Source organism: Mauremys reevesii, linkage group 4 (genome assembly GCF_016161935.1).
Source record: "Mauremys reevesii isolate NIE-2019 linkage group 4, ASM1616193v1, whole genome shotgun sequence".
NCBI lineage: Eukaryota > Metazoa > Chordata > Testudines > Geoemydidae > Mauremys > Mauremys reevesii.
The window spans coordinates 8,644,214-8,666,524 of record NC_052626.1 but is presented as its reverse complement, the minus strand read 5'-3'; the positions used below and the strand labels follow the sequence as shown (position 1 = coordinate 8,666,524).

General features: G+C 44.8%; 1 protein-coding gene across 6 annotated transcripts in view; it reads left to right on the top strand.

The window, feature by feature from the left end:
- The window catches only part of FERMT2 (FERM domain containing kindlin 2), a 110,040-nt gene that overhangs the window by 36,508 nt on the left and 51,221 nt on the right, over positions 1-22,311 (top strand). For all 6 annotated transcript variants that reach the window (XM_039536625.1, XM_039536626.1, XM_039536623.1 and 3 more), the window contains exon 3: positions 17,144-17,377. In XM_039536625.1, coding sequence (XP_039392559.1) covers positions 17,144-17,377 — 234 coding nt within the window. The remainder of the gene's footprint in view (positions 1-17,143; positions 17,378-22,311) is intronic.

Below are 22,311 nucleotides of genomic sequence, written 5' to 3'. Positions count from 1 at the left end.
TTTTTTTGTTTGTGTGGATGTTGTGTTTTTTTTTGTTTTTGTTTTGTTAATCCAGTTGAGTTAATAGGATTTGAAAAGCCACAGGAACAGAACCAGCTAATGCAGATTAACACTTAAATTTAGCTTGTCTTTTAACCGAAAACCCCATTAAACACACTATGGGGTGGAGACAATGGGGACCTGGGCTGGATTAACCATCATCAGTGGGCTCTAGGCACAAACAAGTCTGGGGCCCTACCTTCTAATATAAACAACAAACAGCAATACAGTATACACATAACTGCTAAGCCTGCTTGCCAAGCTAGACAATCAGGAAAAGGAATTTCAAAAATTCATGGTGCTTGGAAGGTCCCCCTCCCCTTTAAGTCTCCTGTGACCCCTGGGGCAGTGGAATTCACAATTTGTGACCAGGTGGTGGTGGTGCATTGTTGTAATGTGGCACTTACATGGGTGGATCTTCTGGAGCTATTGCTCATCCTGCTGCTCGAGGTGCAATTAATCATGATGGCGGGGGGGGAAATCTGGGCTGAATTTGAGTGGCATTGCAGGCCTGTGCTCCGAGTGGCATTGCCAGTCAAGTCAACAAAGTTCTTTCTTTCAGTCTGTGCGTGTGTGTGCGTGCGCACACACAAAAATAAATGTTGGACCATAGGCACATGCCCTAGTTTAAGTTTTTTTTTTTTGTTTGTTTTTTCCCTTGGATCCGTATTTCCTCTTGTTTTCTGGAGTGCTCCAAAGAACTAGAATGAGTAAGACCTCACAGTAGGCTGGAACCTGAGATGCAGCTTCCGCACTTCTCCCTTGAGGAAAAGCAGAGAGGCTGGGACTTGAAATGCTCAAGTTTCAGACTACTGTGATGTCATGTTCTTGCTCAAAGTCTCTAGAAGAAGCATCCAATAAAATAGAGAAAGTTGGGACCTGAGATTCCTTTTAATGCAGGAAAAGAAGCTTTTGTTTTTTCCTTCCTTCCCTCCCACCTTTGACCCAATCTCCTCAGTAGCATGGAACATAAGTGGGTCTGCTGTTTGAGCACCTTCAGTTTACAGCTGGGGGATCCAGGTATCTACAATCTGCCTGAGAGGCTGTGCATGGTTGAGCCTGACTTTGCAGCACTGTCCCTTGAAATTACTTGGCTAGAAGACTGATTTATCACAGTTTTCTTGCCAATTGCCACTGAAGACAATTTCACGTTTCTCTTTGCTAGTAAGACAAATCACACGCTCACAATCTGAGCTCGCTCTAGGGATAGCTTTTCCCTAAGAAGGGCATGCTGAAGGGCTGTCTTTCTCTGAGGACATCTCTGTGCTAAGGCCTTGTCTATGTTACAAACTTTGGACAATGCAAGTTACGCTGGTGTAAAGCCACTGCAGTTTGAATATTGCTTGTGTGCTTCAATACTTGGAGATGTGCATAGTCATCAGAAGTTCTTGTTGGTGCACAGTGCAGTGTGCCAATGTGCAACCAACCTCTGGGAAGTTCTGGCCATGCATAGTGAGACAGAAACAAGTTGCGCAGGGGTGACTAGGAGCAAGGGGTCAACTTCCCAGGATGCAACTGTCTTCACCCCATGTCATCTCTATCTTGTAATTTTTTCTGCCTTTTTAAAAAAATTAAAAAATAAAAAATCCCATGAACCCATGCAGCCCTCCTTTGTCTCTGCCATCTCTTACAGTTGCATGGAGCCGGTACAGCTCTGCACTATTGTCATAAGGGTCACAAGCACAGAAAGCATGATCCTCGGTATCTGCAGAGCCATAAGAAGAGCTGAATTGGTGGGGAACATGTGACGATTTCCTGGAGGACAGATTGCTGTGGGACATAGCAAGAACCAATTAAAGGTTGTTGGTGAGGTTGATGGAGCAGCTGCAGATGGTGGAGTGCTGCTTCTGGGCCTGAGAAACAAGCACTGACCGGTGGGATTGTATTGATTGCAGGCTTGGGTTGATAGGTAGTGTCTGCAGAACTTTTGGATGCAAAAGGCCACAATTCTGGATCTGTGCGCTGAGCCTGCCACAGCCTTCCAGTGCAGGGGCACCAAAATGACAGCTACACTGACAGTGGAGAAGCAAGTGGTGATCACACTGGATACTTGAAATGCTGGCTTGCAACTGGTCAGTGAGAACTTATTTTAGAGTGGCAAAATCCACTGTGGGAGCTGCTGTCATGCAAGTGTTCAGAGCCATTAATCGTTTGCTGCTATGTAGGACTGTGACTCCCTGCAGTGTGCAGGGCATAGTAGATGGGGAGCAATAGGTGGCAGGTCTTTCCCCATTTTGGCACAAAACCACTTTGCCACAGTACATCAACAGAGAGCTACTTTCCTACGGTTATACAAGTGTTGATGGCTAACTGACATCGACAGCAGTTGGTCAGGGAAAGGGCATGACGCTCACATCTTTTAAGCACACAGAACTGTTCAGAAAGCTGCAAGCAGGAACTTCTTTCCCAGCTGGCAGATTATTGTTGGCGATGCTGAAATGCAAATAGTGATCCTGGGTGACCCAGCCTACCCCTTGCTCCCCAGGCTCAGGAAGCTCTACATGGACACCCTGACCACACCAAGAAAAAGATTCAAGTACTGGCTTAGCAGGTGCAAAATGACAGTTGAATGCTCTTTTTTGATTGACTGAAGGGATGCTGGCATTGTCTAATCACGAGATTCGATCTCGGTGGGGGAGAAATCCCAGTGGTTACAGCTCCCTGCTGTGTCCTGCATAATATCTGTGAAGCAGAGTGGGGGACATTGCTTCTGGGTTGCAGGATGGAGGTGGAGCAGCTGTTGTCTGCATTTGAACAGCCAGACCCAAAGGCTGGAGCTCAGCATGGACCTGTACGGCTCCGGGAAGCTTTGAAAGCGCACTTTAACAGTGAGCCATAGTAATGTGTTGTGATGTAGTGTGATCTACCTGCCCTGGTGGTTTGGGGCCCATTAAGAATTGTAGAGTGCTTGGGTGCATCTATGGCTATAACTCTGACCATGTACCTCTTGATTTTGAGGTGCTTGCTGTACATCAGTGGTTCTCAAACTTTTGTACTGGTGACCCCTTTCACACAGCAAGCCTCTGAGTGTGACCTCCCCATATAAATTAAAAATACTTTTTTTTTATATATTTAACACCATTATAAATGCTGGAGGCAAAGCAGGGTTTGGGGTGGAGGCTGACAGCTCGTGACCCCCCCCCATGTAATAACCTTGTGACCCCTGAGGGGTCCTGACCCCCAGTTTGAGATCCCCTGCTGTACATCTGATTACACTTTCTCACTGAACCTATGAGTTCTCACTCTGTACAGTAACAAGTCAGAAGGTGCTTTCAGAATTGCCAGGCACTCTGCAGCATTTGTTGTGAATTCGTAAAGATTAACCATTTTCCAAATAGAATTTTACTCCCTAACAAAACCAGTGCAAAGAAAAATCTTCAATTTAAAAGCACATCCATTTAAAAACATAAGTTCTGCTCACTAATTTATTGAGACAGAACATTCATGTTCATCTTACGTACACATGCTCACCTGTGAAAATCACGGTTGCTGTATATGTGATGCTCTAGTTGTCCTTAAGGTCCCTCAGTGTGTAGGGCAGTGGTCCCCAACATGGTGCCTGTAGGTGCCATGGCGCCCGCCAGGGCATTTATGTGCGCCCGCCTAGTGCCCTAGGGGAGAGAAGCCACAGCCCCATGCCTGCCAGGGACAAAACTCTGGGGCTGCTTGGGGCGGCAAAAAGCCAGGAGCCAGCCCTGGCCAGAGCCCAGCTGCTGGAGAGCCAGAACATCGTACTCTGGAGCCGAGCCCGGGCTGTGGCGGTGAGAGGGGCTCCCGGAGTGTGTGAGGAGCCGAGGAGGGAGGGAAACGGGGCCTGCGATCCAGGGAGGGAGGATGGGTCCTGCTGCCGCTACTGCCACTGCTGCTGCTCTGAGTCTCCCCCGGGTGGCGCGGCGTTTCACCGCCCGACTGGGCTGTGCCACTGGGCTGGGCAGGGGGCGCGGATCCCGGGTCTCAGGCTGATCGGGTCAGTGGCTGGGCAGCCCGAGCTGCCAGGGAGCTGCCCCCTCCTGCCCCTGGACCCAGCCCGCTGCGCACCTCCCCTGCCTCAGCCCCGCGCTGCTTGCCCTGGGCCCTCACAGCGCTGGGGGCAGAGGGAGAGCCCGGCTCCGAGCAGGGCAGCGGGGGATACTGCCCCGCCAGGGGACCCCTGCAGCTCAGGCACCTGGAGGTCAGTGTCCACCCTCTCCGCTCTGCCTGCACAGGGCTGGGGAAGCAGCGGTCAGCGCCTGCCCCTCTCAGCCCTTGCACCCCCCATCCCGCTCGCAGCCTCTTCACTTGTACCTCCCCCCCATCGCTCCTTCACTGCAACCCTCCTGATACCCCCTCTCCTCCTCCATGAGTACACCACACCCTGCTTCTCTGCCAGTGTAGAGCCCCCACTGCGACTTGAGACCATTACTCCTTGCTCTGTCATCAGGTACCACTGAGAACAGTCTAGATCCATCCTCTTTGGAACTCCCTTTCAGGTAGTTGAAAGCAGCTATCAAATCCCCCCTCATTCTTCTCTTCTGCAGACTAAACTATCCCAGTTCCCTCAGCCTCTCCTCATAGGCCATGTGCTCCAGCCCCCTCATCATTTTTGTTGCCCTCTGCTGGACTCTTTCCAACTTTTCCACATCCTTCTTGTAGTGTGGGGCCCAAAACTGGGGACACTACTCCAAATGAGGCCTCACCAATGCTGAATAGAGGGGAATGATCATGTACCTCTATCTGCTGGCAATGCCCCTACTTATCCAGCACAAAATGCCGTTAGCCTTCTTGGCAACAAGGGCACACTGTCGACTCATATCCAGCTTCTCATCCACTGTAACTCCTAGGTCCTTTTCTGCAGAACTGCTTCCTAGCCATTCGATCCCTAGTCTGCAACAGTGAATGGGATTCTTCCGTCCTAAGTGCAGGACTCTGCACTTGTCCTTGTTGAACCTCATCAGGTTTCTTTTGGCCCAATCCTCTAATTTGTCTAGGTCCCTCTGTATCCTAGCCCTACCCTCCAGTGTATCTACCACTCCTCCCAGTTTAGTGTCATCTGTAAACTTGCTGAGAGTGCAGTCCACACCATCCTCCAGATCATTAATGAAGATATTGAACAAAACCGGCCCCAGGACCAGCCCTTGGGGCACTCCGCTTGAAACCGGCTGCCAACTAGACATGGAGCCGTTGATCACTACCCGCTGAGCCCAACGATCTAGCCAGTTTTCTATCCACCTTATAATCCATTCATCCAGCCCATACTACTTTAACTTGCAAGAATACTGTGCGAGACCTTATCAAAAGCTTTGCTAAAGTCAAGGAATAACATCCACTGCTTTCCCCTCATCCACAGACCCAGTTTTCTCCTCATAGAAGGCAATTAGCCTAGTCAGGCATGACTTGCCCTTGGTGAATCCATGCTGACTGTTCCTGATCACTTTCCTCTCCTCTCAGTGCTTCAGAACTGATTTCTTGAGGACCTGCTCCATGATTTTTTTTTTTTCCCCCTCCTAGGGACTGAGGTGAGGCTGACTGGCCTGTAGTTCCCCAGATCCTCCTCCTTCCCTTCTTTAAAGATAGGCACTACATAAGCCTTTTTCCAGTCGTCCGGGACCTCCCCCAATCACCATGAGTTTTCAAAGATCATAATGGCGGATGTGATTGCAGAACCGTTGGCCAACTCCTTTAGCACCCTCGGATGCAGCGCATCCAGCTCCATGGACTTGTGCTCATCCAGTTTTTCTAAATAGTCCCGAATCACTTCTTTCTCCACAGAGAACTGGTCACCTTCTCCCCATACTGTACTGCCCCGTGTAGCAGTCTGGGAGCTGACCTTGTTTGTGAAGACAGAGGCAAAAAAATCATTGAGTACATTAGCTTTTTCCACATTCTGTCACTAAGTTGCCTCCTTCATTCAGTAAGGGGCCCACACTTTCCTTGACTTTCTTCTTGTTGCTAACATACCTGAAGAAACCCTTCTTGTTACACTCTTGCTAGCTGCAACTCCAAGTGTGATTTTGGCCTTCCTAATTTCACTCCTACGTGCCTGAGCAATATTTTTATACTCCCTCCCTGGTCATTTGTCTAATCTTCCACTTCTTGTAAACTTCTTTTGCATTTAAGATCAGCAAGGATTTCACTGTTAAGCCAAGCTGGTCGCCTGCCATATTTACTATTCTTTCTACACATCGGGATGGCTTTTTTTTTTTTTCCCTGCAACCTCAGTAAGGATTCTTTAAAATACAGCCAGTTCTCCTGGACTCCTTTCCCCTTCATGTTATTCTCCCAGGGGATCCTGCCCATCAGTTCCCTGAGGGAGTCAAAGTCTGCTTTTCTGAAGTCCAGGGTCCGTATTTTGCTGCTCTCCGTTCTTCCTTGTGTCAGGATCCTGAACTTGACCCTCTCATGGTCACTGCCTCCCAGGTTCCCATCCACTTTTGCTTCCTCTACTAATTCTTCCCGGTTTGTGAGCAGTAGGTATAGAAGAGCTCTGCCCTTAGTTGATTCCTCCAGCACTTGCACCAAGAAATTGTCCCCTACACTTTCCAAGATAAAGTGGATAAAGTTGATGCAAAGAAGTACAGTCACAGGAACCCTGAATCTGTGCAGCACTTCAGGCCAAAGAGTAGCAAAGATCAGGACAGCGAGACTGAAGCTGGACTTACAGCCAAGGAGAGGAAAAGTTGATTCTTCTCTGAAATGAAACAGCATGTTGTTGAGTAATCTTTTGTTCTTAAGAACAATGCCTTTGGCATTAACTGAAGAGAGTAAGGAAGCGTACCATGTACAAACTCACAAAGGTTAATATGTTGGTAACCTGAAGCTTCTTATTGTAAGTGGCAAGTACTTGGTAATGGACTGTACCCATGGTTCTCAGCCAGGGGTATGTGTACCCCTAGGGGTACACAGTGGTCTTCTAGAGGGTACATTAACTCCTCTAGATATTTGCCTGCTTTTTTAACAGGCTACATAAAAAGCACTAGCAAAATCAGTACAAACGAAAATTTCATACGGACAATGTCTTGTTTATACTGCTCTATATACTATACACTGAAATGGAATAGGAAATATTGTACTTCCAATTGATTTACTTTATAATTATGGTAAATACTAGAAAGTATGCAATTTTTCAGTAATAGTGTGCTGTGACAGTTGTGTGTCTGATTTTTTTTTTTTTTTCTTTTTTGTAAGCAAGCAGTTTAAATTTGAAAGTTTGGGGTATGTAAGACAAATGGGACTCCTGACAGGAGTCCAGTAGTCTGGAAAAGTTGAGAGCCACTGTTCTGTGTTTATCTTCCTGGTACAGCTTTTGGGTTTTCTCCTATTAAGTTCTAAAAACTTAAAATTATCTCTCTTGTTTTGTATTGTGGTTTTCCTCTCTCTCCTTACAGTTAGCCCAGATTAGCATAGCTGGATCACTGCAATGGTTTGCAGCATTGACTTGTAGGCAGGGCGCTGAGAGCGGGTTCAGGCCCCAGTGAAATTTTTTTTTTCCAGGCCCCCCAGCAAGTGCCAAACAAGGCCGATGAAGCCAGGCCCCCTTCCGGACCACCGGGCCCCAGTAATTTGTACCGGCTTTTCTTCCTTTCTCTCCCCCCCTTTCCCCCCCCCCGCCCAGCCCTGCTTGTAGGATGTCTTCAAACATGTTATCCTAAGTTCTCTTCTTTCTCCCTCTTATCTGGCCTCCGGCATTGCATGGGTGTGGAGGGGCAGCTGCAGATAACACACACAGTTACCGTTGTCCATCTAGTCAAAATGAAAAGTGAAAGTGAAGATTCAGGCCGCCCTTCCTTTGCTCCTGTAAACTTGTTAAACCAGACATGCCTACTGACATTTTTTTTTTGCTTTGGAGTGCTTGTGCACAGTGCCGCTCACAGCACCAGCCCTTGGTGAGGATGGCCCTCCAGGAGTGAGGGAAACAAGGAGGAGGGAATTGCTCGGTTGCATGAAACTGAGTAGAGTAATAGCACTAAATGCTGGCACCAGTTTCCACAGGTGGTGATGGCTTTAGCTGCTATCTCACTCCTGAGGGGAACAAAGGCAGAGAGTGTGCAGCTGCTGCTGGCATCCCAAAGCTCCCTGGTCCTGTATGCTGCTAGCAGAGGTGAAAGTAAGCCGGTACAGGCTGGTACAGCGTACCAGTAAAGAAGTGGCTGAAGCATTCAGTACAAATGGGTAAAATAGGCTGTTTAACTGTAGTAATAAAAAAAATCAGATTTATTGCTTGAATTAAATATATTTTACATTCTCTAGAAAGAAAAATGCTCCTTTTCAGTTTTTACTTCATCAGGTGGAAGACCTTCATGTGATTCTGAACGTTAGCTTTTGAGTGCCAGCATGGTAACCGCTTGCTTCGTATTGCTCACGTCTGTCATGTCAGGCACGCAATTTACAGTAGAAAGCACCCAGTGTGACGGTCCCCTCCATTGGAATAAGGTAATTAAATGTAGTTGATTGCAGAATCACATACTGCATAATTCAGCCTTTGCTAAGAGGGAGCAACTCACCTGCAGAATGGATTACAGTAAACATCCCTCTCTGCAAGCTAACCAACTTCCCCTAAGCATAGTTGGAGAGGGAATCCAAGTTGAACTTGGAGATTAGGGGAGCTGAAAGAGACTGCCCCGTCTGCTGCAAGGAGGGCAATGCGAGCAGGACTCAGTGTGATTGTGCAGAAAACCCATAGGCGCCAACTTTCTCCAGCGCTGGTGGGTGCTCGCACACCCCGGCCCCGCCCCAACGCCACCCTTTCCCCAGCCCAGCCCTACTCTCATTCCATCTCCTGCCCCAACTCTGCCCCCTCCCTGCCCCTATTGGACCCCTTCCCCAAATCCCTGCCCTGGCCCCGCCTCTTCCCCGAACAGGCCGCGTTCCCCCTTCTCCCCTCTCCCTCTCAGCGCCTGCTGCGCAAAACAGTGCTTTCATAGCACAAGCAGAGGGAGCTGGGGGGGAAAAGTGGGCACACAGCGCACTCAGGGGATTTTCCCTTGTGGGTGCTCCAGCCCCAGAGCACCCATAGAGTTGGTGCCTGTGAGAGAACCCTTTGCTCCCCACCCAGTTTTCTCTTGGGCTGGTTCTGCTGCGGGCTGCCCACTCTCCAGCAATGCAGATCCACACGCACGGGCCCATGGGGAACGAGGCAGCTTGGAGAGCGAGTGTTGTGTGCACGCTGCAGGACAGAGCGATGGCTTTGCACTCCGTGCCCAGAGCACTGCGCTCTGCTCCCAGCTCTTGGGTTCATTCATTATCCAGCTAGCTGCAGAACAGAGAGCTCACCTGGCTGCAATTGGGAAGAACCAGAGCCAGGGACCCTCCTTCCTTCTCCTGTACCTGGGCTCTTTGGGAGAGTCTCTCTGCAGCAGTCCCTGTTGCAGGTGGCTGTGGGGTGCCAGAGGCAGGAGCCAGCAGCAAGGGGCGCAGGGGGCAAGGCCTGGTGCTTGGCAGCATGTGAGCTGGGTTCCAAAGCAGCTGGTGCCCCAGGTGAAACTTCTGTCTCATGCCTCTTTCCCACTGGAGCAGCTTGCTGCTGTTTGCTGGTCTGTGACACCGCCCCCTTCCCCCAGGCCTCTGTCCGTCTTACACACTAGCGGGCATGTTGAAACGTGACAGTGAGGAAATGGGGGATTGTTGGTCAAAAAGAAGAGGCGCTATTCCCCTTGCAGAGGTGGTTTTATTACAGTGCTGGGAGAGCTCTCTCCCAGCATTGGAGCTGTGACTACACGCTACGTTAAAGCGCTGTCAGCTGTGTAGACATTCCTTTAAAGTTACTACCAATGCTCTAGAATAAAACTAGTAGAGAACTACTGTATCAGTCATGCAAAGGGATCCATGAAGTTAAGTGTGTAGGAGTGGAGGTGGGAAGGGGGGGTTGCGATACGACTGTACCAATAAGAAATTTCAGTTATTTTCGCCCCTGGCTGCTAGGCGGTGTACTGAAATGGTGCCTGCCAAAGTTATCATTGACTGACTGGTGGGGGAGAAAGTCCTACTGTGGAGAAATAGGGCTGCCATCCCTAGAAACTTTCGGAAGAGGATTACAAAATACCTCCATGATGGTTTCATGGAGATGTCTCAGGAGCATTCAAGGGACATCCTGGTGTATGTAAACTGCTCCACATGGATCCCTTACCTAATTCAGAGAGGAATGAAAAGCCTATAACAATGCTATGTCTTTATTTACTCCTGAAAGAACGCCGTGCCAAAAATGAAAAAGTTTGCTCATAATATTTTAAAATTCTGCATATTTTTTTGTCAAACTAACACTATACAATCACGCCGGTTTCAATTATTTTGGTAATTTGGTAACAATACAGACCCCCAAAAATTCATCCAGGAGTAGAGAGTTAAGGAAACCCCTGCAACAGCCCAGTTCCTGCTTCTCTGCCCCCTCCCTCCAGAGCTGAGCTTGGGGGGGGGGGGCAGACACTCTCACCCCCCTTCCCCCACAAAGCCCAGGGATCAGAGGAGAAACAGCCTGATGCTGGGTCCTAGGCTTGTACAGTTTTGTTCCTGCATAGCCCCTCCTTCCTTCAGGGTGTGGGGGGAACTGCAGCTGCCAGGAACCCTCCAGCTTCCCTCTCTCCCACCGGTATTTGCTGCACTTCTTGTACAAATAAATAGATAATTGTACCCTATTAAGTTGTGGACACGGTCAGCACATCATTGTAACAGGGAATACAATTATACACTTACTGTGATTTCTTCCCCTGCATCGGCCTTACCTGTGCTCAACTGTCAGGGCATTCTGCACTGCAAACAGGTCCTGGCCTGCAGTATAGTGGGACCCTCTGGTCACATGTACTCCTTCCTCCTCCTCACAGTTCATGCTAGGTATCTGCAGCTCAGGCTCCTCTAAGGTATCCACGATGGTGTGGGGGGTAGTGGTGGGGTCTCTGAAAAGTATGGCATGCAGCAGTTTGCAAAAGTGGCAGGTCTACAGCTCGGCACCAGACTGACTGTTGGCCTTCCTGGCCTTCTGATGTGTGCCTGATGCAGTTCCTTTGCTTTCACGCAGCACTGCTGCTGGTCTCTGTTGTACCTGTTTTCCTGCATCCCCCATGCAATTTGCTCATAGATACCCATAGGAATGTGGACATATCTACACAGCAAAGAAAAACCCGCAGCTGGCCTGTGGCCGCTGACTTGGGCTCAGGCCACGGGTTTCATTGCTGTGTAGACTTGTAGGCTCATGCTGGAGCCTGAGCCCTGGGACCCTGCAGGGTGGGAGGGTCCCAGGGCTTAGGCTCCAGTCCAAGTCTGGAAGTTTATACAGCAACGAACCAGTCTCACAGCACAAGCCCAAGTCGGCAGGCGTGGGTTTTTCTTTACTGTGTAGGCATACCCTAAGGCTGGTACTTAACTGTGTTTGAGCAGCCGCTTCTCCCCACAGGCCCAGGGGATCTAATATTTCCTGTCTGCTCCAAGTCAAAGTATGTCTCTAGCACGTAGCCAGCATGGTCAGCTAGGCAGTTGCGCCAAACAATGGAGAGCTGTTAGGTGTGCTTGTCAAACTGGACAATCAGGAAAAGGTATTTCTAAACGTCATGGGGCAACTATTAGTGTTGACAAAAGTAATGTAGTGTCAATGCAGCATGAGTGGAGACCTTTAATAGGTCAGCTGTGGCTCAACACCACTTGGGGAGGTGATGTTATTGCATTGCTGTAATCAGGCACTTACATGGGTGAGAGACAAATTGGAGTGTAGACACATGCACAACAAGGTCAACACAAGGCAGCTTAGGCCTGGTCTACACTAGGAAGTTGGGTCAACTAAGAGTTAGAGACCAGGAGAAAGAGAGTGTGCATATGCATGTATCCTTGCTATATCGCACCAGTGGCTCAACCTGATTCAGATCTGCATTGTAATTGCAGACAAATGGATGCAGCATGTAGTCCTATTCTGGGCGGGATCTTGCCTACTCATGACTAGCACCTTTAGGCAGGGTGAATACAAACTGATCAAAAATCCAATCTTTTTTTTAACCTTAAATTAAATATGACTTATTTTTTAAAATAAACCTTATTTGAAATTGACAACTTATGTCAAGGCCTAAATTTACTGTAATGATTTAAAATAAATATATCATACATATTTGCCAAGTTTTTTTTTTGTTTTGTTTTTAAGTCAGGCCACCGAATGGGTGGAAGTCACTGGCCATGTACCTGGAACCAGAGTTAGAAGTGCTAAGCTGGATTTTGACCACAGTAGCATCTTCTGCATATGCACAGAGAATATTTTCTTCACTTCAGTTTATGCCACTAGTTCAGGTCAATGTTTGATTAATTCAAAGTTAAGAAACCCATTGTGAGTGGGAAAGAGGAAAGCTTGTTTTTCTTCCTCTAATCTATGAATAAAAACTAGGTGTGAGAAGATATTAAAAACTAGTATCTTGAACATTTATTTCTGGTCATTATCTGGTCAATTCACTAACTACAGATAATGCTTCCTTTTTGTTTAACAAATCCGTTTGTTTTAAATGCAAAACATGTTTTGATTAACCTTTTTTGTAGGTGTTCAGCACATTTAACATAAAGTAAAAAATTAAGAGTCTGAATAAATGTAAATTAAGCTATATAATTGTTTAAGGATAGCTATAATGTATTCTTTCTGGTAGAAAAAAGAAGCACCAATTTAGTTGAAAACTGTATTTAGTTGCAAATCAGCATGTTTTATTGGTTACCAACTAATGAGAATCAGCACTTCTGGAGAAAATAACTATATAAAGTACAAATACAAAACATGATTAAAATCAACTATTTATTATCAAGACTTCCTGCTTGTTGATTTAACTTAATTAAAATCACTTTGAAAATTGATCCATCCTGATCTTAGGGGTCTGTGCCTTTGGTGATATTTGTCCAGCTAATTATGCCAATAAAGTCTTATTGAGTTTAATTGTTTGTACAGCAACTGTGTCATAAGGAAAATATAATCGAGTAAATTTCGTAGCTAAAAGTAGCAGCAAGTATAAATTAATAGTTAAAGCATGCTACTGCAAGTCAGGGCTTCTGGTTCTGTTCCTACCTCTGCTGTGATTTGTTGTGGGACTCTGGATGTGTGATCACCACTGCTTCAAGGTCCGTAACTCTCTAAAATTGATAAAATACATATCTGATTCTTAGGTTTGTAGGGAGTCTTAATGCTTGCAAACAGTAATTCTGAGATCCATGTTAAACACTCAGATTCAGTATTTGGAATAGTAGTAGGAATGTGTTTAATAATTGCAGTGCATAAAAGCAAAAACCCTTCTCCTGCTGTCACACGACTGTTACTAGTAGGACAAATTAGCCAGTAGAAAATTGAGACATTTTAATGAACATTTAGAAACCTATGATAGGATGTAATTGAAACACTTTCAAGTGTCTCTCTGCAAAACTAACTTTAACAACTGGTTGCATTTTATAACTTGGATCTCACATTTTGTTACATCAGAAAGCACGAAAAATTCCTAAACCTAACATGGTCATTGAAGTCTGACCTAATGAGGCTATTGCTAAATATAGTTTTATCCAAGCTGTCTTTTTAGAAACTTGCTGTTTTTAAATGACTACGTATAGAACTGCATTTGTAAATCAACAAGTTTTGTTTGAATAAAGAAACATAACAATCTGTAAGGTAGTCACAAGATTCTTTTCATAGCTGTTTGATTTTTACCTTTCTTAATGCACACCATTTCTTACTGTATGCAGAGCATTCGTCTCAGCCCAAAAGACAAAGTCCACCTTTTGTAGCACTGAAATTACACAAGTGTTAGAGTCATTTTGAATCTCTATTTTCAGTGCCAACTTCATAAACTTTCAGGATAGCAGAAGCTGGACTTCATGTCCAAAGTTCATTGTAATATGTCAAATTTTTGAGAGTAGCCAAGGCTTGTATAAGTTTGCATGCTTTTCTATATTTGGCTTTGTTTAATTTGATTGTACAAAGCTGCTGAAAAGTTTAGCTGACATTCCCACTTTCTGGCTGCAGTATTCAACCAATAGGATTTTTTTTTTCACGCTTAAAGAAACGGTCCCTTTATATTCTGTGAACTTTCTTAGTGATCCTGAGATAAAGATAGTATGAAGGTATAAAGGAGAAGGGAGATTCATTGTAATTCAGATTCTTCTTCCATCTCTCCTTGCCTGAGCATCAGAAGTTCAGAGATGTGCATGTGGAACTGTTTTTCTAATAAAACTGCTAGAATATATTGTTCAGTATACGGCATTTGTACTGCCTTTTGAGGTTGGCTATTTTAAAAAATGCTTGTTTTGGTGCTTGCTTGTTAGCTAGTTCTTTAAACTCCCAGATTTTAGAGGTGGAGAAGACAGTCTTTTTACAGTAGATGTTAGCTATCAGCTGTAAGTCGTGTCAACTAATTCTGTACATTAGCAGTATATGATCACAGGAGAATCTGCTTTTAATATAACACCAAAGGATTGGCAAAGCCTTTCCGTCAATGGATGTACTTTGCAGCGTAATTTTAGTTAGCTTCCTTTTCATTGTTGATAAAGTCTGAAATCCTAACAGAAGCTCGAAAGAGTTCTTCGTCACTGGAAAATTTTCAGTAGAGACGATGTTTTTCTAAAAGGCATTATCTAATTGACACAGGAATTTGGAGGGGTAGTTCTATGTCCTGTGTTCAGAGGTGAGATGATCATTCTGATGCCTTCTAGCTTTACACCTGGTCTACAATTGGGGGCGGGGGTTGGGGGGCAGATCAATCTAAGTTAAGCAATTTCAGCTAAGTGAATAACATAGCTGAAGTTGACTTACTTAGATGGACTTACCATGGTGTCTTCACTGCAGCGAGTCAACTGCTGCCGCTCCCCCGTCAACTCTGCCTGCACCTCTTGCCAAACGAGTACAGGAGTTGACTGGAGAGCACTCGGGTCGATTTATTGTGTCTAGAGTAGATGCGATAAATTGACCTCCGCTGGATCAATCGCTGCCCGCCGATCCAGCAGGTAGTGTAGACTCTAAGCGTATGTCTATCAGTCTATGAAATACACAGGTGATCATACTCTTAATATTTACTTTGAGTAAACCTCTAACTTTGGTAAACTTTTTAGGAATCTCATGCATACATGTACATGACCTTCTGTGGAAGCATTTTATTTGCAATAAAAAAAATTATATAGCGGACATTCATTTTTGAAGAAACTATTTTATGCTGACACATAGCCCACCATCTTCAAAAAGTGAATCTTCAAGTGCAGAGGAGCAGCTTGCAGCACACCCGTTGAGAGTGGGGGGAGCATTTTTGTCCCTAGTCTTGGCAGCTGACCTGACCCATAATTTTAGAGCAGCCTCAGAAACCTCTTACATGCCGTTTTGCTCCAGTGATCCTTGCTGGCAGAGCACACTGTGTGGCCCGGCTGCTAATGTTGTTGTGAGAGGGGAGGGCTTAGAAGTGTGTAACCAGTTCTGAACCAGCCAGGGATTCCCCCACGCTTTGGAAGATCCTCATTTGCCCACTTAAGGCAGCTTTAAGTCCCCTTTGCACCACTTTGCCAAATCTCATTTGCATTGGCTATACTAAGGATCTGCCTTACCACACAGGATGTCAAGAAAGACAAGGTGATAATAGGAGGATTGAAGAAGGAGAGAATAGTGGCTACCCTGTAAGCAATCAAAATCCTAACATGGTTCATGAATTGCACTCTCCCTTGCCTCATGTCAAGTAAATCTAACTAGCTTGTTGGATTCTGAGGAAGGAGCTATGTCATTATTCTCTATGTAGTGTCTCCACCTATGGAACTGTAGACAAATGTCAAAGTAATTCAGAGTAGCACTTGCATTGTTGTTGATACACTTTTAAAGATAATTATAATGGGGGAAACAGCATTTGTCAGGTTTGAAGCACAAAAGAATCCGAGGCAGTGTCATGCAGCAAGTGGGAGTGTGGACTTCCATTTCTGCGTTTTTTGCAACATACAGTATGTGCTGCAGGTATGTGTGTAAGTTATTATTTATCTGAGATGCCTTTGGGGAGGGGGGGTGTCCCCGTCCCAATTTGACCTCTTCTATAAAGAGGCCTGACTTTTTTCAAAGGGTCAGTGATCTCTTAATGTTAGTAGGCACTATTTGTAATTGTTAGGGGTAGGGTATGGGGTTAAATTACCTGTTTTTCACTAGATTACTCTGAAAGGGAGGTTTAAAAAAAAACAATGCTTCTGTTTGAAAACATCATACCCTTATTGTTTATAAGTAATCAGTGAGGAAAGTATCTTTGTTTTTATTCATTTAAGGGCACTTTGTGTAGAATCAGTTACACTTACGTCCCTGTGTAGGTGACCAGTTTCACCTTTTGGTTGTGTAGATCTCTTGTATTGCAATGTGGGAGAGAAAAATAGTCAATGACTGTAAAACCTCAAAAATTGACAAGGGGAATGAGCAGCAGATGCCTTCAGTATGAGATCTTGGCTGTGAGATCCTTAGTAAGTCACTTGAACTTTTTTGTGCCTCTGTTTTCCCTCCTAGCCTTTGTCTTGTCACTAATAATTAATATTGTGGTGGTGCCTAGAAGCCCACTGTGCTAGGTGCTGTACAAATACATAACCGAGACAGTCCCTGCCTCAAGGAGTGTCTTCCAATCGAAGTAGAAGAGAATAGACAACAGAGGCATATAACAGACAAAGGAAGCACAAAGAAACAATGAGACAATACTGCTTGCTCAAAAAGCAAGTGGTTACGACACACCAGTTTGCTAACTGCTTAAGTGCTGCCAGAAAAAAATGTGTAATCTCACTGTATTTCTACAACATCTGAAATCGCTGTCCCATTGTGTGTGTTGTGGCTACTAGGTGTGCTATTGGAATACAAATAACGTATCTTAAAATACTTACTTGGAACTAGTTGTCTGTGGTGCTTATCATTGCAGTATCTTAGTGCTTCACAAATCATGACTAGATTTCATGTTAGAGAGAGCTGAGGTGAGGTAATATCTATTATTGGACCAACTTCTGTTGGTGAAAGATACCAGCTTTTGAGCCATACAGAGCTCATCTGGTCTGGGAAAGGTATCTACACTGCATTTAACAACAGATTTCATGACTGTTACTTTTTTTTTTTTTAATGAATACGTTTTTAAGTAGAAGTAAAAACAGTTCTTAATCTATTTTTTTTTTCAAATTACTTTCCCCCCCCTAGATGTCAAGAAAGATTGGTCAGATCATGCACTATGGTGGGAAAAGAAGAGAACCTGGCTCCTTAAAACTCACTGGACCTTGGATAAGTATGGCATACAAGCTGATGCTAAGCTCCAGTTCACTCCTCAACACAAGTTACTCCGCCTTCAGCTTCCGAATATGAAGTACGTGAAGGTGAAAGTGAACTTCTCTGATAGAGTCTTCAAAGCTGTCTCTGACATCTGTAAGACGTTCAGTAAGTATCAGATACTTAGAAAACTAAGAGGCCTTCTTCTGGTATCTAGACAGCTGTAAGTGCTTAGTCAGTTTAAAGTGGCATTTATCTGCAATGTCAGCCTTGTAGAAAATCAAACATGAAGTTTAACTTTTTCTCCTGTCTTGGGTTACACATGCTGATGCTACCTGATGTTAGTCTGTTTTACTGCCTGGGAATAAGATAACTTGTTTTTTATGAAAATCCAGTCCTGTCAGTGTAATTACTTAACTGATGGTCCATAAGTTTGTAGACTTTCAACTATCTTTTGCCCATCAAGATCAAACATAATTTTTAACAAATACAACCTAGGGAAACAGTCCTTATTAAACAAGGATGTACTCAAACTTTGCCATTTAGTGAAAATTGTCGAAGTTACCTCTTAATTTGTATGTAAAAGCGCACTGGATAACTTAAATAAATAAATAAGCCAGTTTCAATTTAGAGGCTTTGTTTATCTGCCAGGCTCTCAGGTTCTCCAGTGGAGAATCAAGTTAGTGACCAAATGAGGGTATTTCACCACAAAACTGTCCGGTGCAGTGAAAGCATTGGTTCCATCTTCCATTGTCTTGCTGAAAGTACTTTCGCTTTGCCCTGCTTGATGCACGTAGAAGAGTGTTCCCAAAGCCTGTGAATGGCATTGAAGAATACATCTATCCCTCCTCCCCCGGGCTGGGAAAGAGGCTCTAGGAACCCTGTACCTGTACACTAGGCTTACCGCTTGTGTGATTGCACTTCACTTCAAAGCTCCTGTGGAGAACCCCCCCTACCTATCCTGGCTATTGGGTGTTCATGGTCTCCAGGGTCTAGTCCTTCTCTCTTCACTCGCCAAACTTGTGCATATTAGTAATACATTCTGATTGGTGGAAGTATGTGTAAGAGATGGATATCTGTAAATGTCTAACTTAGGTTTTCTACTTTAGTTTTTAATGGTTACCGCCTTCTAGTTACCATCTCATAGCAGTCTGTTAGTCTTGCTTATGTGGGAGGATTGCGCTGTTTTCCTTCACTCCAACGCAGTCTCAGTTCCAAAAGGAAATGAGTATCAGAGTGCTGTCTTCCTAATCGGAGTCTGCAATTTGAGCTCTGTCATAGTAAATCTATTCTGGTTTTCAAAAAGAAGATATAGATTATTCTGGGCTGACTCATTCATGTCATTACGCAGGAAGTGTTCAGCTATAAGTGGACTGTTATGACATGGCCCCCAGTGCATAAATAACAATGTTATGCACAAATTATGAAGCTGATTTAAGATTCTTTATAGTAGCCTTTTTAGTGCTGTTTAAATGGCAACTGAAAATTGTCACTTTTTTAAAAATAAAGCTAACCAGCATTATTTTAGAATAAAGACCTCCTTTTTTACTTTTTTAATACCTTATCTATTCAGGTATTTAAACTTTTTTCTGGCTAAAGATGTGACGAGCTCCTGCTTTGTTGCTAGTGAATTTTTGTAGCAATGAGTCACACCAGGCAATACAGATGTAGACAGTCACAGAAGAAAAGATTTCTTCTTACTAGCTAGTGCCACAGAACATTCAGAACCTTAAAAGGACTTAAATTGTAGTACTTATTTTGTTGGTTTTGGGTATATTTTAAGAAGGAAATTCTCAAACTAAGGGAGTGTTGGGAAATAACTTTTCCTCCATCCTACCCAACTAACCCAACTGCAACCTTCTGTGAGGTGAGAGGTAACTTCATTGTAACTGGCTGCTATGCAGTTATTGGGAGTTGTTTCCTGCATCTCCTGCCTCTCTTCTTTCCCTCCCCCCTCAAGCTTTTGAAGAGTTTGAGTACTGAGGCATGTTGCTTTTGCAGAATTTCTTCCCAGTCCAAGAGACCACAGAGAATGCCCACTGGGTAAGTGGGCTGATTGTTTTGTCTTGTCAAATCTGCCCAGGGAGTATTTTGTTACTGAATGTCTGAGGGGAGAGAGCCAGTTATCCCAAGCATGGATTCACATTTTTCTTACTCAGAAAAGAATCTGAAAGGTCCCCTGGGTGTGAGAATGGGGTCTCACTAGAAGATCGAGTGCCCTGCTGTTCTTGGCATCTGTCTGGCCACTTTGTGACCAAACTAGTTATTAGCTGGCTAGATGAGGTGAAGGTTCTGGTTTTTGACTTCCCGTAAAGGGTGTGAGTAGCAGGTATCTAACTAAGCCCCTTGGGCGAACAATCTGAACTATGTTGCTCAAAACATTAAGGGCTTCCACCAGCATCCTCTTTTCTTCCCTAGTGGCTCGCTGAGCATTAGACTTTGCATTAGGGTGGCTAGCTCATCCCAGCTTTTTACAACACCTCTTCTCCTGGGGCATGGAGTTGTGGGTGGAGGAGATTCCTCTCTTTTTAAAGAACCCCCTGGATTTTACCCTAATTGACATGTCGGGCACCAAGTTTAGCTTCCCAGAAAAGAAACGTACATCTGGTTCCAGTTTTGGGAAACAGAAACTGTTTCCTTTGTATACCAGGTAGTAAGCCCAAGCCTTCCTTCTCAGCCCTAAGCATGGGCTCAAAGGCTTCGAGCAATCGGCTATCTCCCTTCTACTTGCATCAAGGCAAGTCTGAAAGAGGTTGCATTTTATTTTTCAACCCAGTGGGAAGCCATCTTCTTGGCTTCTTGAGTCATTTTCCATCATTTCCCAAGGGTATCCTGTTTGTTTTTTCATTGAGCTTCCTTTGCTCCCCAGAATAGTATCTCCCCTCCCCTTTTCCCAGGTCAGGAGAAAGAGAAAGGAGATCATGGCTTAAAAAGCATTTCCTATGTTGCAGTTTTCTACTGCTGCCAATCTTTGTAGTATCTGAGTGCGGATGGGGGAGTGGCTAATTCTTGTAGCCAGTATTTTGCTGATTATTTTGAGATTTGTCCAGTTTAGCCCTGAAAACAGCAGATAGTAATCACACCAGTGGTACTTACCTACCTGCAGTGTCCCTTTTTTTATTTGACTTTAAAAATGGAGCAATTTATAATCCAGTGTTGTCTGAATCAGAGTGCAGGAGAAAAACTGTCTTAATGATTAAATCACTCCTTTCTGTTTTGGCTGTAATGGTATGCTCTCTTTTAACCCCCAGAACACTTAAGATTCACTGAATTGTATAGCTAAGTATGGAATGATTAAGTGGCTGTAATCCTTGATGCTGTGAATCATAGTGAGTAAGTTAAGTAGTTATGTTTTTAGAACATTACATGTGAAAAGGTGTATTGTTGGTGAATTTGAAAGGTGAATTTATTTATTAAAGTTATGAAATGCCAGAATTAAGGTTGCACAGGGCACCTTAATTTGGCCCCTTGCATGCATACATGCATTATGATACAGTTCTTAATTACGTGATCACATACTATTTTTTTTCTTTTTCCAAATGACCCCTGTTCAATTCCATGTACAGGATGGTCAGTGCTCACTTAATGAGCAGTAATAGGATATTTTTGTTTTCTCTGTGTTCAGTGTGTCTCCATCCCTTATTGATTGCACACTATACAATCCCTGCCTTCAGAGCAGAAGTATTAATTTCCTCATGAGGGCTTCTGTGGTGCTTATCATTGCAGTATCTTAGTGCTTCACAAATCATTTATTTTCACAGGCCCCCTTGAGATGAGGTGGTATTACTGTCCCCATTTTATAGATAAGGATCTGAGGCACGAAGACAAAGGTCAAAAGTATCCACTAATTCTGAGCACCCACTTTGGAATCTCTTGGATCTGTTTTCCCTCCCCCCACCCCTGGGTTTACTTAGCATTGTAGAGCACTTTCAGAGCACAACTCCCACTGATTTCAGGTGCAATTGAGAGTGTTCTGCATGTCTGCAGATCAGACCCCACAGTCTCAATTCAAGCACCCAGAAAATGAGGAATACACAAATAGTGACCATCTCTGGAAAGTTCTTGTTTGTTTAAGCAATTTGGCTAGCATCACATAGGAACTCTGGAATAGGAAGCGATAGGATTCAGTTCCCCAGGGCAATATTTAACTGCCTTACCCATGAGACCATTCTTTCTCTTCCTCTAATCCCCTGTGTCATTCACTACATGTCTTCCAGCCGGAGACCTGTCTGAGCTGCTGGTCCTTCTATCAGGACCTGGAAGCTAGTCTCAGCAACCAGGTCCATAGCAGCTGCTGAGGGGGAGGAACTCCTAGCAGGATCCCTGCTACACAATCCACACTGTAGTGTGCAGGTGGCGGAGCCCCCATTGGTGCACCAGAGGATGGTTCTGGTTGGTGGTACCAGACTCTGACCTCCTGGACTATGATGAGAGAGAGTGCGTGTGCTTCTTACCATCCACTTCCTCACCGTCGTGTCCTGTCTGACACCAACTGGTAGGACCTGCTGCCACCTGAGGAGGGTAAGGAACCCCTATGGACCAGCCTTTACTCCACACTGGTTCCACAGCCCTATAGGGATATTAGTAGGCAGCTTCTCCACGGAGCCATGAGTGCGGGCATGTACCTGGCACAGTAACTCCCCTGACATCAGCCTCTCTTTTGTGGCAAGAATATTTTCTGCTTGCTTTCCTCCTGTTAGAAATTTAGCTTCTTGCCATGTTTGTTCAGAAGGACCTTAATAATTATGGCAAAAAGCTGTAATTTGAACGGTAACTTTTCCCTTAGGGAGGGGATATTTATTTTAAACCTCTCCCATGGAGAGCTATAGCACCACGTGTCATTGCTATTCAGGTCATCAAAATTTTGCTAAGCTTGTCCAATAAGACAGACGTGAGGGCCTGACACAAAAATTTCCATGGCTTTTTTTTTTTTTGCGGGGGGTGGGGGGGAGAAGAGAGCCATGCTTGAGAGAGTGTTACAGAACAGAAAAAAGAAAAGGGGCCAAAAAGATCCACTTTAGCTAGTATGGATATTTCTTGCTTGAATCTGAAGACTCCGTGATGGGCAGCAATGTTCAAAAGCTGACTCTTGGAACATGGGG